The 17151-nt window shown below is 42.2% G+C and overlaps 1 protein-coding gene across 9 annotated transcripts in view; it reads left to right on the top strand.

The window, feature by feature from the left end:
* The window catches only part of ASXL1 (ASXL transcriptional regulator 1), an 81795-nt gene that overhangs the window by 6806 nt on the left and 57838 nt on the right, over positions 1 to 17151 (top strand). For 6 of the 9 annotated variants that reach the window (XM_058432725.1, XM_058432728.1, XM_058432723.1 and 3 more), the window contains exons 2-4: positions 2079 to 2161; positions 3637 to 3726; positions 5325 to 5433. In XM_058432725.1, the coding sequence (XP_058288708.1) occupies positions 2106 to 2161; positions 3637 to 3726; positions 5325 to 5433 (255 nt within the window). In that variant the 5' untranslated portion in view covers positions 2079 to 2105. Of the gene's footprint in view, positions 1 to 2078; positions 2162 to 3636; positions 3727 to 5324; positions 5434 to 8087; positions 8181 to 17151 lie in introns of those variants that run through there. The other 3 variants (XM_058432729.1, XM_032141861.2, XM_058432731.1) reach the window with 2 other exon arrangements.

The raw sequence follows: 17151 nt of genomic DNA, 5'->3' as shown, positions 1-17151 counted from the left end.
ATGATTCTCCCACCTCAGCCTCCTGTGTAGCTGGGATTACAGGCATGCACCACCATGCCCAGCTAGTTTTTTGTATTTTTTTGTAGAGACAGGGTTTCACCATGTTGCCCAGGCTGGTTTTGAACTCCTAGGCTCAAGCAATCTGCCCACCTTGGCCTCCCAAAGTGCTGGGATTACAGGTGTGACCCACTTTATCCAGCCATATATATTTTTAAAATTCTTTAAACAGATGAGGTTTCACTGTGTTACCCAGGCTGTAGTGCAGTGGCTATACATGGGCACGATCATGGTGTACTACAGCCTGGAGCTCCTGAGCTCAAGTGACCCTCCTGCCTCAGTCTCAGCTGGGACTATAGGTGTGCACCACTGTGCCTGGCCTGTTGAAGGATTTTAGAGCTGAAGGTGATGAGGGCAGGTTTGCTTTGCCGGGTTGACCTCAGGCTATAACATGTAAGTTCTACCAGAGCAGGGATTTGATCTTGTTTACTGTGAATCCGTAGAATTGTGTCTGGCACAAGGTACGTGTTCCATGTGTTTGTCGAATGAAGGATGACAGCAGAGTCAGAATGGATTTGAGGAAAGCAGGACTGGATGGAGGGATAAATATTAAGAGGCTGTTGTGTTGGCAGGTAAGAGACTGGTTTTGGGACTTGGCGGACAGATGAGCGAGAAGGATGACACCTGCGTTTCTGAATTAGGTGATTATACAGGCTGTCAATCAAGGTAGGGAATACAGGAAGAAGAGTGGGTCTGGAGAAGAGGTGAATTAGAGTTGCCAATTAGATGAATTAAGAGTAGAGCTGAATTAGAGTAGATTATGAAGGGGTATAATCGGTACACAACTGAATATTTGAATCTGAAATTTGGGGGAGAAGTCAGCTAGAGGTAGACATTAGGTGGTTATCAGAATTTAGGTAGTAGCTGAAACTGAGATGATAATGTTACTCATAGAGAATGGAAAATCTGAAAAGAGAAGCAAAGAATAGGACCATGGGAAATAGGGGTTTTATTTTAGTACCTTCTCCAAACCTTGACTTTGGTGCTGAGGTCTTATGTTCTTCCATAGAGAGTACCTTCCACAGCAGACCTATCAGACGAGATTGGGCACATTCAGGGTGGTATGGCTGTAGACAGCAGCGTCCTATCAGACTTACTGCTTTATGTTTTGCTTGTGACAGCAGTACTTGGCTATGGTAGTTAAATGGACTGTAAGATGTTAGCTTGATTTGGACTACCCTGAGTAGCTGCACAGGTAGACAAAGTACAAAGATATTGACAGCTTTTTTCTTCCTTTAGAAGAACATATCTAAAACAACTCTTAAAGCAAGAGAGCTGCAGTTGCACACTAAGAAAATACTGCAATACTGCCATGACTTGGTTATAGGTGATGCTAACATAAATGAGATATTCTGTTTCTCATTGCACCAGTCATGCAGAATCATAGCATCATGTGCCAAATGGCAGAACATACTGTGGCAGTTAACACCACAAATTAACAACACAGTGGCAAAAAGCACCGTTTAAAAATATGGGTACTTGGCCGGTCATGGTGCCTCACTTCTATAATCCCAGCACTTTAGGAGGCTGAGGCGGGCAAATCACCTGAGGTTAGGAGTTCGAGACTAGCCTGGCCAACATGGTGAAACTCCGTCTCTACTAAAATACAAAAACTAGTGTGTATATATATATATAGTGTACTAATCAAACTTCCTTGGGAAAGAAAATGTGAATGCATTTCTGTCTCATACATTTCTTGTGCAGCGCTATATATTCTGTGGTTTAGCAGTATTAACAGAATCAAGCTAATCAGTAACCAATGTTGCTGAGGTCTTGCATACTATACCATGTATGCTGAGAAGATATGCATCCTCAGAATTGAGAATTGGAACATTTCAGTTAATTGCAGTAACTTTCAGTAACTGGATATATGTGTAATTTGATTTCTGAAGTAATTTTAATGTGGAAAAACTAAATTGTCACCAGTGGTACCTCATAGCATAACTTTAGCCCATGATATATGGACGGATGGATATAAATGGAAATTGTACACTGAAATTAGGACGTTTATATTTCTTCAGGTATTAGAAAACTACTCGGATGCTCCAATGACACCAAAACAGATTCTGCAGGTCATAGAGGCAGAAGGACTAAAGGAAATGAGGTTTGTATTGTTCTTGTTGCTTAACACGAGGGTTTCATAGGATATGTGTCTTTCTGTAGTTGTGTAGTGATATGAGTAAGTACACCTGTGTATGTATTTGTGCTTCTGTGTCAGGTAGTGAGATGGAACTATCCATTTCCCAAATTGTGTGTCGTCTGAGTGGTGGGTGGCAGTGGGTGAACATCCATTTGTTTTCATTTAGAGGTGCAGTGGCTTTCCCCATCTCCTTGCTCTTCCTTAAATCTTGGCATAGAGGTTGTTTTTTGTGTAAGGAGTCAGGGCACATTTTCTCTTGTGCTGTTTCGGAAGTTTCAGACCTGATAGCCTCTATTGTGCCTAATGCTACCCTTTTCTCTATGCCGTATCACTGAAGTTCTTTCTTTTAGAATAAAAGAACAGTGGTCTCATCAACATAAAAAAACCCACTGACTTTTTTCCCCCTACTAATTCCAGTCTTATATGATATGATTTTTTTTTTTTTTTTTTTTTGAGACGGAGTCTCGCTGTCACCCAGGCTAGAGTGCAGTGGCGCGATCTCGGCTCACTGCAAGCTCTGCCTCCCGGATTCACCCCATTCTCCTGCCTCAGCCTCTCCGAGTAGCTGGGACTACAGGCGCCCGCCACCATGCCCGGCTAATTTTTTTTTGTATTTTTAGTAGAGACGGGGTTTCACTGTGGTCTCGATCTCCTGACCTCGTGATCCGCCCGCCTCGGCCTGCCAAAGTGCTGGGATTACAAGCGTGAGCCACTGCGCCTGGCCTATGATATGAATTTACTAAATTTTGAGGTTGACCTTTATTTTCTAAATTTATGGTGTAGTATTCCTGGAGAAGTAACAAGTTAGAAACATAGAATTGCTGGCCTGAAACCCAGGGACTATCTTTAATCTTTCTTTTTCGTCATCCTAACTTCAAACTTAAAAAAAAAAAAAAAGCTGGGTGTAGTGGCCCACACCTGTAATCCCAGCACTTTGGGAGGCCAAGGCAGGGAGATCACTTAGGTCAGGAATTCGAGACCAGCCTGGCCAACATGGCAAAACCCCGTCTCTACCAACAGTACAAACATTAGCCAGCATGGTGATGCATGCCTGTAGCCTGTAGTTCCAGCTTGGGAGCCTGAGGCCGGAGAATCGCTTGAACTCAGGAGACGGAGGTTGCAGTGAGCCGAGATTGCACCACTGCACTCCAGCCTGGGCGACAGAATAAGACTCGTCTCAAAAAACAAAACAAAAGAAAAACAAAAAAAAGTACTTAAATGAGGAAAGAGGAGAGCACTACACAGTCCTCGCCTGGGACTCAGAGCAAACTTCATGTTTTTGCTAGTCAAACTTAGCTGCTTTAATTGACCTTTTAGGGTCAAAAGGCCCTCACTTTCCAGTTGTCAGTTCAGACATTCTCAAGTTGATGTTTTGTGGGGAGGGAAGATTAAGATTGTCTGCATCACATTTATTTAACTTGTACTTATCCACTGTGTAGTGTTATAATTGTGCTTTATTTTTGCTTTTATGGGCTATTTCCCATCATGCTGCTGTCTGCACTGCTGTTGGACCACTTTGCCTATAGAAGGTAAATGAGTCCCTTTGGGACATATGGAATTGAGAACCTTAACTTGTTTCTGCTTCTTGTTCTTAGAGGAATTATGAAGCAGTCATGATGGCTCATGATGAGTGAGCAGCTCTGTAATTTGTAGACAGAGGTATAATATGTAGGAGTCACAGAATAGCTGTGCCAGCATGCTGTTCCCCTTGTAGCAGAGATGCTAGCACACCCACTTGATACTCCAGATTTTGCACAAGGTTTCTTTTAGAGATTGGTTCTTGGTGAAAAATTTTGTAGCATCCAGTGTGTTCCAAGGCAAAATAAGTTATAGTTTTTTAATGGCTTTTTTAGACTCAGAATTTATTTTTAACACTGCATAAATTAGGGCCTCTAGTTCTGAAAAATGTGAAGAGGCTTACTTAAGCTATTTATGTATTTTTTAACATGCTGGGGAGAGGGAAGAGAGGGTGCACAGGTGACTCCTAGCACTAATATGCTAGTGCCAAACTCAGTTAATATTAATAATGGGCATTTGTTGATATTTTTGGTAGCTTTTCTAGTTAAAGATTCAGTAAGTAACATCCTTGGCCCTGAATTGTCACCGTTTTGCAACCTGCTGTTGTGGCAGGGACCATGAAACAACTTAGTATGCCATTGTTTCAGTTTAATGTTTAAGCATTACTGGGAACTAAATCCACTTGACTTACTTTTTGCATTTAGGTTTAAATAATTATTCCTGGGTAGATATAGAATTAAACTCAATCTCCCCACTCCCAGCAGAGAAAAAAACAAATGAAATACTGTTCTTTTTGTGTACTTACTAGAAAATGTTTAACTGGAGAAAAAGTTCTGCTTGTTATATTGGCACAGCACTATTGATTCTGTCATTCTTTGTGATAATATTCTATGGCAGTTTCTGAGTGATATGTAGATTGAAATATAGAGGCTAGGAAACTTTTAATAGTAAAATTTTACTAAAATTTATTAACTTATTAAAATATAACTTGAAGAAATTGTGAGGTTTTTCTAAATTTCTTGGAAATTTGATTTATATTGTCAAAAAGCACTGAAGAAGTGTTAGTTATGGATTTTGGGTATCACATAATGTTTATTCCAGAGTTCTCTGAGTGTGATTTATGTGAATTTCATTTGGTTATTCTTTTACTATTTTTTTTTTTTTTTTTTTTTTTGAGATGGAGTCTCGCTCTGTCACCCAGGCTGGAGTGCAGTGGCAGGATCTCGGCTCACTGCAAGCTCCGCCTCCCGGGTTCACGCCATTCTCCTCCCTCAGCCTCCCGAGTAGCTGGGACTACAGGTGCCCGCCACCACGCCTGGCTAATTTTTTGTATTTTTAGTAGAGACGGGGTTTCACCGTGTTAGCCAGGATGGTCATGATCTCCTGACCTCGTGATCCACCCGCCTCGGCTTCCCAAAGTGCTGGGATTACAAGCGTGAGCCACCGCGCCCAGCCTCTTTTACTATTTTCACAGTGAAATTGTCATGAGATTTTTTCTTCTGTATTTCTTGCTTAGCTTCTTCTCATTTAAGAATGAGTTGGAGGGATTGAGTCTTTAAGTAGGCAGATGGATTGTATGACCCTCATCCATTCTTTTGTGGTTTTACAGTGGGACGTCCCCTCTCGCATGCCTCAATGCTATGCTACATTCCAATTCAAGAGGAGGAGAGGGGTTGTTTTATAAACTGCCTGGCCGAATCAGCCTTTTTACACTCAAGGTAAGTGATATGAACTCTGTTTTGGCGCAGTGATTCTTGGACTTTTAATGTGCATAAGAATCACCTGGTAGGTCTGGAATAGGGGCCATGAATTTGCATTTCTCATATGCAGTCAGGTGACACTGATGTTGTTCTTTTTTTTAGACGTAGTCTTGCTGTGTCACCCAGGCTGGAGTGCAATGGGGCGAGATCTCGGCTCACTGCAACCCCTGCCTCCCGTGTTCAAGTGATTCTCCCACCTTAACCTCCCAAGTAGCTGGGACTACAGGCACACGCCACCACGCCAGGCTAATTTTTTTATTTTTTTTTAATAGAGACAGGGTTTCACCATGTTGGCCAGGCTGGTCTCGAAATCCTGACCTCAGATGATCCACCTGCCTCGGCCTCCCAAAGCACTGGGATTACAGGCGTGAGCCACCACACCTGGCCAGATGCTATTGGTTCTAAATGGCACTTTGAGGTGTTCTAATATGAATCGGATATTAGAAATTATTTAGTCATAGAAGCTCTTATCTGTGTGTTCATCTTTTCTTATCTATATCTTTGTAGATTGTACAAAACTGAAGCATAACTATGGGGATAATTGCAGATATGCCTTTTTTTTTTTTTTCCTTTTTTTTTTTTTTCCCTGAGATGGAGTCTCACTCTGTTCCCCAGGCTGGAGTGCAGTGGTGCGATCTCAGCTCATTGCAACCTCTACCTCCCAGGTTCAAGCAATTCTTCTGCCTCAACCTCCTGAGTAGCTAGGAGTGCACTACCACGCCCAGGTAATTTTTGTATTTTTAGTAGAGACGGGGTTTCACCATGTTGGTCAGGCTTGTCTTGAACTCCTGACCTCGTGATCCGTCCGCCTTAGCCTCCCAAAGTGCTGGGATTACAGGCATGAGCTACCGCACCTGGCCACAGATGTGCCTTAATTAGGATTTTGTTGTAGTAATGATGTGAAGGATAAATTACTGGGCAGCTAATGTAAGACCTACTCTGGAAAATAACCGAAATGTGGGCATATTTGTGGAAATTAAGTGACAGTAATTATAAAGGAAGAGTACTTAAATCAGGTAGAGTTAATAATAAAGCTTAAATAGGGCCGAAATGAACAGGCTAATTATTTTTCCACCATTTGTGATATATGGTAATCATTTAGACCAGGGGTTTGCAAACTTTTTCTGTAAAGGACCAGAAAATCAGTGTTTTTTGTTTTGTGGATCATATTTGTCTTCACCACTCAGGTCTGCCATTGTAGTAGGAAAGCAGCCATACCCAAATGAATGGGCATGGCTGTGTTCCAATTTAAAAAAATTATTTTATTTACAAATGTTTGTTTTACTTACGAAAACAGGCTGCAGGCCAGATTTGATTTGGGGCTGTACTTTGTCAACCCCTGATTTAGACATAAGATGACTTGTCGACATTGGAGAAACTGAAAATTTGATGCTGACCCTTTCATTCTTCCATAGTGTGTTATAAATTGTAGCAGTCAATACAAACTTTTTCCTTTAAGTTTTGTTTTCTTGATGGACCGTATTCAAGATAAATACCTGAACAAATACCAACTATATAACATGAAGCCATAAAACTTGGTCTTTATATATAAATAAAATTTATCTTGGGGTCAGATGTCTGTGCTGTTTTCTATATTGTTTTTATATCCAATAGTTTGATCTTTTTCTTGTAATCGAGCTTTTTGTATGCTTTTCTTATAATCTAGCCTTGGAAGAGACAGAGCCACTGAGCTCAAAACCTAGCTTTATGGTCGAGTGTGGTGGCTCATGCCTGTAATCCCAGCACTTTGGGAGGCTAAGGCGGGAGGATTACTTAAACTCAGGAGTACGAGACCTTGTCTCTATTAAAAAAAAAAAAAAAAAAGCCTTGCATGTTGGTTGTGTGCTTGTAGTTTTAGCTACTCAGGAGGCTGAGGCAGGAGGGTAGCTTGGAGATGGAGGCTGCAGTGAGCTGTGATCACACCACTGCTCTCCAGCCTGGGCCACATAGCAAGACCCTGTCTCAAAACAAAAACCTAGCTTTGTAACCTGGGAGGGATTTAACCCCTCTTTTTGGTGGAATGTGCATCCCTGGCATTGAGTCAGTCCTTAATAAATGATAGCCTTTATGATGATCTGAGGTTTATCATCCTTAATTGCCTGTTAATGGCACTTTTCTATTAATATTATATATTTTTTGAGACAGGGTCTTGTTCTGTCACCTGGGCTGGAGTACAGTAGCACAGTCACAGCTCACTGCAGCCTTGACCTCCTAGGCTCAAGTGATCCCCCCACCTCAGCCTTCTGAGTAGCTAGGACTTCGGGCACATACCACTATGCCTGGCTGATTTTGTGTATTTTTTGTGGAGAAGGAGTTTTGCCATGTTGCCCAGGTTGGTCTCGAACTCCTGGGGTCAAGCGATCCACTGGCTTTGGCCTCCCAAAGTGCCAGGATTACAGACGTGAGCCACTGCACCTGGCCTATTATTTTTTAATTTAATATTAATTTATATTTTTAGAAACAGGGTCTCACTCTGTTGTCCACAGCTGGAGTGCAGTGGTATAATCGTAGCTCACTGTAGCCTTGAACTCCTGGGCTCAAGCAGTAGTCCCACCTCAGCCTTCCGAGTAGCATACACCACCACCCCAGCTAATTTTTAAATTTTTTCCTAGAGATGAAGTCTTGCTATGTTGGTTAAACTGGTCTCAAACTCCTGGCCTCAAGTGATCTTCCCACCACAGCTTCACAAAGCACTGAGATTACAGGTGTGAGCAACCATACCTGGCCCTCTATTGTCATATATATAGCGTATTATTACATATGCTGTTAATTATATGTGGTTATAATTATTTAATACATATTATATGTTTATTACAAATATGCCTGTTAATGGTATATTCTGTTTTTAAAAGGGAAGATAATTAATTTTTTCTATGAGTACCTTAAGGGCAGGAACTGAGTTTTATTTGTGTTTGTAATTTGGCTCTGGGCAGAATTCTTGGCATAGTACATGCTTTATGTGCGAACTGAATTATATTTCTTCATCTTAGTTTTACAGGTGTGAGCCACTGCACCAGGCCCCTTCATCGTAATTTGAATATATCTTTGAATAAACACCATTGTATGAACCTGCTGTAAGCTTGGGAGTGGTCTGTTAGTCTACAGCTTGTGTCTGAGATGTGCTAATTGAATATTTTGCTCAGTGCCTCATCTTAACAGCCTTTGGCTTTTTGTCACTTATCCTTCATAGTATCTTGTTCATTGGCCTTTTACATCCATAGGCATTACTTCTCTGATATTCGTTGTGCTCTTTTAATGGATTAATGGTTTGCTTGGTTGGTTCCTCTAGTTAGACTGTAAACTCCTTGAGAGCAGAGTCTGTATTTTATTAATTACCCACAGTACTAGGTACATAGTTGCCTTCAATAAATATATATTTAATGAACGAATTTAGTGAATAATGGCTACACTTTTGTACTTCATTATTCTTTTTTTTTTTCCTGAGACAGAGTCTTGCTCTGTAACCCATGCTGGAGTGCAGTAGTGTGGTCTTGGCTCACTGCAACCTCCACTTCCCAGACTGAAGTGATTCTCCTGCCTCAGCCTCCCGAGTAGCTAGGACTACAGGTGTGCACCACCATGCCTGGCTAATTTTTGTATTTTTAGTAGAGATGGGGTTTTACTATGTTGGCCAGGCTGGTCTTGAACTCTTGACCTCGTGATCCGTCTGCCTCGGCCTCCCAAAGTGCTGGGATTACAGGCGTGAGCCACTGCACCCAGCCTTCGTTATTCTTTTGACATTTGATGATAAATACTGTTTATGATTTTCTTTTTCTTTTTCTTTTTTTGTTTTTGGTAGAGACAGTCTCGCTTTGTTCCCCGGGCTGGTCTGGAACTTTTGGACTTAAGCGATCCACCCACCTCAGCCTCCCAAAGTGTTGGGATTACAGGCATGAGCCACCTCGTCTGTCCTTGTTCATAATTTTGATGGGCTGGGCACCGTGGCTCACGCCTGTAATCCCAGCACTTTGGGAGGCCGAGGTGGGTGGATCACTTGAGGTCAGGAGTTCAAGACCAGCCTGGCCATCATGGTGAAACCCCGCCTCTACTAAAAATACAAAAATTAGCCGGGCATGGGTGTGCACGCCTGTAATCCTAGCTACTCAGGAGGCTGAGGCAGGAGAATCGCTTTAACCCGGGAGATGGAGGTTGCAGTGAGCCGAGATCGTGCCATTGCACTCCAGCCTGGGCAACAAGAGTGAAGCTCCATCTCAAAAACAATTCTGATGAATCTGTCCCTAGATTTGCATCTGGCATCTAGCTCATATCTCAGAGCCAGAATGAAGGATGCTTACCTCTGGGTTTGGTAAATTTTAGCTTGGTTAATTATGTGTGTGCCTTAATTTTTTTGACCTATTATAAAAGCAATATACATAAATGCAACAGAGAAAATGAAAGTAATCCATAAAATTCTACCTGTGACCAGCTGTGATGGCTCATGCCTGTAATCCCAGCACTTTGGGAGGTTGAGGCGGGTGGATCACTTGAGGTCAGGAGTTTGAGACCAGCCTGGCCAACATGGTGAAACCCTGTCTCTACTGAAAATGCAAAAATTAGCTAGGCGTGGTGGTGGGTGCCTGTAATTCCAGCTACTTGGGGAGGCTGAGGCTGCAGAATTGCTTGAACCTGGGAGGTGGAGGTTGCTGTGAGCCAAGATCGCACTACCTCACTGTAGCCTGGGTGGCAGAGACTGTTAAGAAAAAGAAAAAAAAAGTTCAGATACCTGTAACCTAAATAATTAATACTTGAAAAAATTTCATCATTGCTTCTTTCATTCAGTTAATATATTTTGAACCACTTGTCATTGTGTTATAGATAGACATGTCTTATATATGTGTATATATATGTGTGTATTTATTTTTTGAGACAGGGTCTCACTTTGTCATCCAGGCTGGAGTTCAGTGGTACAATCATGGCTCACTGCACCCTTGACTTCCTGGGCTCAAGCAGTCCTTCCAGCTTCCCTAGTAGCTGGGACTACAGGCGCATGCCACCACACCCAACTAATTTTTGTAGTTTTTGTTGAGGTGGGAGTTCACTAGTCTTGAATTCCTGAGCTCAAGCAATCCTCCTATCTTGGCTTCCCAAAGTGCTGGGATTATAGGCACGAGCCACTGTGCTCGCCCAGTTTTTTATTTTTAGATACAGGGTCTCACTCTGTGGCCTAAAGCTAGATGGTGCAGTGGCACCATCATAGCTCACTACAACCTTGAGCTCCTGGGCTCAAGGAATCTTCCTGTCAGCCTCCCCAGTAGTTGGGACCACAGGCATGCACCACTGCACCTAATTAAAAAAAATTTTTTTTATGGAGATAGAGGGGGTCTCATTTTGTTCCTCAGGCTAGTCTCAAACTCCTGGCCTCAAGCAATCCTCTGCTTCAGACTCCCGAAGTGCTGGGATTACAGGTGTGAGCCACGGTGCCCGGCCCCTTATTCTTTTTGAAGGCTGTTTTAAGAATTCCAGATTTCCGGCCATGAATGTGTGATTACTAACTAGTCTCTTATTATATGCCTCATTAACACCACACTTCTCTCAGAAGTTGTGCAGGCATTTAGTTTATTGTTACTCAGGAATGGATGAGACAGGATGTCAAAGATCTGAACCAGCTGATTACCATCTTGATCACTTGAGAACTCAGGTCTGTCCAATAAACACCTTAATCCAAGGTGGTGTTAAATACATATTTTTATTTTTTACTTTATGTTTATTTATTTTGAAAAATTTCAAACCTATAGAAAAATTGAAGGAGTACCATAGTGTCTTAGTCCATTTTCTATTACTTATAACAGAATATCCAAAAGTGAGTAATTTATAAAGAAAATAATTTATTTCTTACAGTTATAGAGGCCAAGGTCGAGGGGACATATCTGGTCAGTGTTTTGCCATGTTGATCAGGCTGGTCTCAAACTCCTGACCTCAAGGCCTGCCTTGGCCTCCCAAAGTGCTGGGATTACGGGCGTGAGCCACCGTGCCCAGCCACCTCTGAGCACTTTAAATAGTATGTCTTAAGAACAAAGACATGGCCTGGCGCAGTGGCTCACGCCTGTAATCCCAGCACTTTGGGAGGCTGAGTTGGGCGGATCACCTTAGGTCAGGAGTTTGAGGCAAAACCCCGTCACTACTAAAAATACAAAAAATTAGCTGGGCATGGTGGCGTGCACCTGTAATCCCAGCTACTCGGGAGGCTGAGGCTGGAGAATCACTTGAACCCAGGAGGCAGAGGCTGCAGTGAGCTGAGATGGCACCACTGCACTCTAGCCTGGGTGACAGAACAAGACTTGGTCTCAAAAAAAAAAAAAAAACAAAGAACAAAGACATTTTCCTACATAACCACAATGCCATTATCACACTCAAGAAACTTAACATTGATATGATTGTATATAATATATAGTCCAGATTCAAATTTTTCTCTCGTTTCAAAATTATTCTTTGTGGCTTAAAATCCTGTATCCAATCGTGATATTTTTGAACAATCCAGACTAGTTGTTGTATAGAACTAAGTAGTTTTTTATTTATTTATTTTTATTTTTATTTTTTATTTTTTTGAGACAGGGCCTGGCTCTGTCGCCCAGGCTGGAGTGCAGTGGCATGATCATGGCTTACTGCAACGTCTGCCTCCTGTGCTCAAGCAATCTTGTGCCTCAACTTCCCAAGTAGCTGGAATTAGAGGTGCGTGACACCACGCCTAGCTAATTTTTGTATTTTTAGTAGAGATGGGGTTTTGTCATGTTGCCCAGACTGGTCTTGAATTCCTGGACTCAAAGCAATCCTCCCACCTCAGCCTCCCAAAGTGCTGGGATTATAGGTGTGAGCCACGAGGCCTGGCAATTAAGTACATTTTTTAAGGACTAATAAAAATGTAGAAATCTTGGTTATTTCCAGAATCATTTATGTTTTACTGTCAGTAGTAATGCCAGACAGTAGTCATGTCTACTGTTCCAGGTTGTCCAAAGGATTCAGCAGCAAAGGATGAAAGTGGTGGGAAGTTTTGCATAATGGTCGACCAAGGGCTAGTTTGGTGAGTGTCTTGCCTGTGATAATGGACAGGAAGACACCAGTTTTTTTATTTTATTTTATTTTGTTTTCTGTTGTGTTGTGTTGTGTTATGTTATCTTTGAGACGGAGTCTCACTGTATCACCCAGGCTGGAGTGCAGTGGCGCAGTCTCGGCTCACTGTAACCTCTGCCTCCCGGGTTGAAGTGATCCTCCTGCCTCAGCCTCCTGAGTAGCTGGGATTATAGGCGTGAGCCACCACACCCAACTAATTTTTTGTATTTTTAGTAGAGACAGGGTTTTACCATGTTGGCCAGGCTGGTCTTGAACTCCGTACCTCAGGTGATCCATCCACCCACCTCAGCCCCCCAAAGTGTTGGGATTACAGGCATAAGCCACCACACCCAGCTGACACCAGTTATTTAACTCACATTTCTCCCTTTTCCTTTTAAAGGTAGTAGTGACACCTTTGAAATCTTTTGGCATTTTCTTTGCCTGTTCTCCCTTATGTGTTAAGGATAAGCTTATGTGCAGAATGACTTGTTAGTTTTTTCTCCTCCGTACTTGGAAATCTCATCTGGTGGGACATTAGGGTCAGAATTTTGTATATTGTATATCTATTATATATATAATATATTTTATATATTATATAATATATTTATATATAACATATCGTAGATATATTATATATAATATAAAGATATATATGATAATATATTATATATTATATAATATATATCTCATATGTATTATATAGTATATAGATCTATTTTATATATTATATATAATACATAATAGATATATATTATCTATCATATCTGTGTATATTGTATCACCTGACCTCAGGTGATCCACCCACCTTAGCCTCCCAGAGTGCTGGGATTACAGGCATGAGCCACGTGCGTGGCCAGAATTATATTTTATCTATGTGATTTTACTATTTGAAAATAATTGCAATTTTTTATTTTTATTTTTTGGTTCCGGAAACATTTGTGTGGACTTATCTATGATTATCAAAGGTTTACTGATTTGCTGGAGATTTTTTGGGCATGACAAAGGGTTTCTTCTTTGATAAAAGCTTTTCTGGGTAATGTGATGGTACAGGTTGAGTATCCTTTATCTGAAATGCTTGAGACTGAAGTGTTTTGGATTTGAGAATTTTTAGCATCTTGGAATATTTACCACATACATAATAAGGTATCTTGAGGATGGGGCCCAAGTCTCAACACAGAATTCGTTTGTGTTTCATATTTACCTTATATGCATGAAACAAAGTTGTTTTCTTTTTTTTGAGACGGAGTCTCACTCTGTCGCCCAGGCTGGAGTGCAATGGCGTGGTCTTGGCTCACTGCAACCTCCGCCTCCCAGGTCCAAGCGATTCTCTTACCTCAGCCTCCTGAGTAGCTGGGATTACGGACATGAGGCATCATGCCCGGCAAATTTTTGTATTTTTAGTAGAGATGGGGGTTTCACCGTATTGGCCAGGCTGGTCTCAAACCCCTGACCTGAAGTGATCTGCCTGCCTCAGCCTCCCAAAGTCCTGGGATTACAGGTGTGAACCACCGCACCTGGCACCAAAATAAAGTTTTGACTGTGTGTGTGTGTGTGTGTGTGTGTGTGTGTGTGTGTGTTGGAGACAGAGTCTCACTCTGTCGCCCAGGCTGGAGTGCAGTGGCATGATCACAGCTCACTGCAACCTTAGCTTCCTGGGCTCAAACGATCCTCCTACTTTAGCTTCCCAAGTAGTTGGGACTACAGGTGCATGCCACTGTGGCTGAGTAATTTGTGTGTGTGTGTGTGTGTGTGTGTGTGTGTGTGTGTTTTTTGTTTTGTTTTGTTTTTAATAGAGATGGGGTTTTACCATGTTGCCCAGCCTGGTCTTGACCTCCTGGGCTCAAGCCATCTGCCCACCTTGACCTCCCAAAGTGCTAGGATTATAGGCATGAACCACCATGTCCAGCCTTTGACTGTGTTTTGATGGCAACCCATCATGTGAGGTCAGGTGTAGACATTTCCATTTTTGGCGTCAGATTGGCACTCCAAAGATTTCAGATTTTGGAGCTTCTTGGAGTTTTGGATTAGGGATGCTCAGCCTGTACATTTGACAATTTATATACAGATGCTTGCATCAGTACTTGGAACTAGTCCTCAATGGTGGGATAGGTGAAAATTATCTCTACTTTGAGTTCTTGATTTGAATTCTTTTTTCTTAAGCTTTTCCTAAAGTCATCTGTCAGTGTTAATTATTGCCCGGTTAGAGGTAGGATTTGTATTGTTTTTTACACTTGGGATTTCCTATTGTCATAAGATCACTGTGAACTCCCTTGTAGTGTTGTACATTCTTAGGACTTTCATGCTGAAATACTATGCTTTTATGAAATGGTTGTTGTGTCTTTGCTGAGTTTAAATAGGGTCCAGGCCGGGCATGGTGGCTCATGCTTACCCTGTCTTAAAAAAAAAACAAAAAACAAAAAAACAAAAAAACCCTCAACTAAATATAGTTAAATAGGCCAGGCTTGGTGGCTCATGCCTGTAATCTCAGCACTTTGGGAGGCGGAGGCGGGCGGATCACCTGAGGTCAGGAGTTCGAGACCAGCCTGGCTAACATGGCGAAGCCCTGTCTCTATTAAAAATAAAAAAAACTAGCCAGGTGTGGTGGTGCACGCCTGTAGTCCCAGCTACTCGGGAGGCTGAGGCAGGAGAATCACTTGAACCCAGAGACAGAGTGAGACTCTGTCTCTCACACACACACACACACACACAAATAAATAAATTGGGTTCATAAATGGTGATTCCAGCACTCACTGTCAGGTATAACTTCAGTCTTTTTTTTTTTTTTTTTTTTTTTTTTTTGAGACAGAGTCTTCTTCTGTCGCCCAGGCTGGAGAGTAGTGGTGCAGTCTCAGCTCACTGCAACCTCCACCTTCTGGGTTCAAGCAATTCACCTGCCTCAGCCTCTCGGGTAGCTGGGATTACAGGTGCAGACTACCACGCCCAACTAATTTATTTATTTTTTATTATTATTTTTTAGTAGAGATGGAGTTTTGCCATGTTGGTCAGGCTGGCTTTGAACTCCTGACCTCATGTGATCCACCTGCCTTGGCCTCCCAAAGTGCTGGGATTACAGGTTTGAGCCACTGTGCCCAGCCAACATTATTCCCTTCTGTTGTTACATAAGATGTCACGGCCAGGCATGGTGGCTCACGCCTGTAATCCCAGCACTTTGGGAGGCCGAGGCGTGTGAGAAACCTGAGGTCAGGAGTTTGAGACCAGCCTGGCCAACCTGGTGAAACCTCATCTCTACTAAAAATATGAAAATTAGCTGGGATTACAGGCACCCGCCTGTAATCCCAGCTACTCGGGAGGCTGAGGCAGGAGAATCACTTGAACCTGGTAGGTGGAGGTTGCAGTGAGCCGAGATCACACCATTGCACTCCAGCCTGGGTGACAGAGCGAAACTGTGTCTCAAAAAAAGAAAAAAGTAAAAAGATGTCACTTATGGCTATTTGTACTTTATTATACTTCATGTGATGATATATGGTTCAGCATCAGGGTCTTTTTTCAGTTAAGTTCAGTTGAACCCTTTTCCTGTTTAGAATATTTTTTTAAAGTATAAAAAAACTTAATAAAAGAAATGGATGGCTGGGCATGGTGGCTTACCCCTGTAATCCCAGCACTTTGGGAGGCTGAGGCAGGCGGATCACCTGAGGTCAGGAGTTCAAGACCAGCCTGGCCAACACAGTGAAACCCCATCTCTACTAAAAATACAAAAATTAGCTGGGCGTGGTGGCGGCCGCCTGTAATCCCAGCCACTTGGGAGGCTGAGGCAGGAGAATCCCTTGAACCCGGGAGGCGGAGATTGCAATGAGCCTATCGCACGACTGCACTGTAGCCTGGGTGACAAGAAGGAGACTCTGTCCCTCCCATAAAAAAAAGAAATAGATGACTGTATTTAAAGTATCTTCCATTTAAACCCATAGTTTTCAAATAAAGGAAAAAGCAGTGGAGGAAGAGAGTGAGATAATTACTGCATTTTTACAATGTTAAATAATTACAATTAAAATTTTTGTGTACAATTCCACATTTAATAGCAATTTGCAAATGACTTATTGCCAGGTGTGGTGTCTTACACCTGTAATCCCAGTACTTTGGGACCCCAAGGTGGGAGAATTGCTTGAGCCCTGGAATTCGAGACCAGTCTGGGCAACATAGTGAAGCTTTGTCTCTACAAGAAATAAACAAAATTAGCCAGGTGTGGTAGCCTGCCTCTGTAGTTGGAGGTACTGGGGAAGCTAACGTGAGAGGATTGCTTGAGCCCAGGAGGTTGAGGCTGCAGCTGACATCAAGCCACTAGACTCTATCCTGGGCGACTAATTGAGACCGTGTCTCAACGAACAAACAAAAAAAACCCCAAATGATTTACTTATCATTAAATACCAAGAAAAGAATGACTGGAGTAAGCTTAGATTTAGATACAATAAAATCATGGAGCTTGTCATTTGAAAGGCATTTTTGACTTTTCATAGGTGCCTAGCAAGCAAAGTGGTCCTTTTGAAAAATGCAAGTCACATCATGTCACTTTTCTGCTTGGCCCTTGCCTACTTCTCGAACGGTTCTCCTAGCGCATTCTAATTGGTCATTATTCGTTGTGTTTCAGCCATTCTGGCCTTCAGCCTATTTCTC

This window comes from Hylobates moloch, unplaced genomic scaffold, assembly GCF_009828535.3.
Source record: "Hylobates moloch isolate HMO894 unplaced genomic scaffold, HMol_V3 SCAFFOLD_21, whole genome shotgun sequence".
Taxonomy (NCBI): Eukaryota; Metazoa; Chordata; class Mammalia; order Primates; family Hylobatidae; genus Hylobates; species Hylobates moloch.
This window is presented reverse-complemented; position numbering and strand designations above follow the sequence as displayed.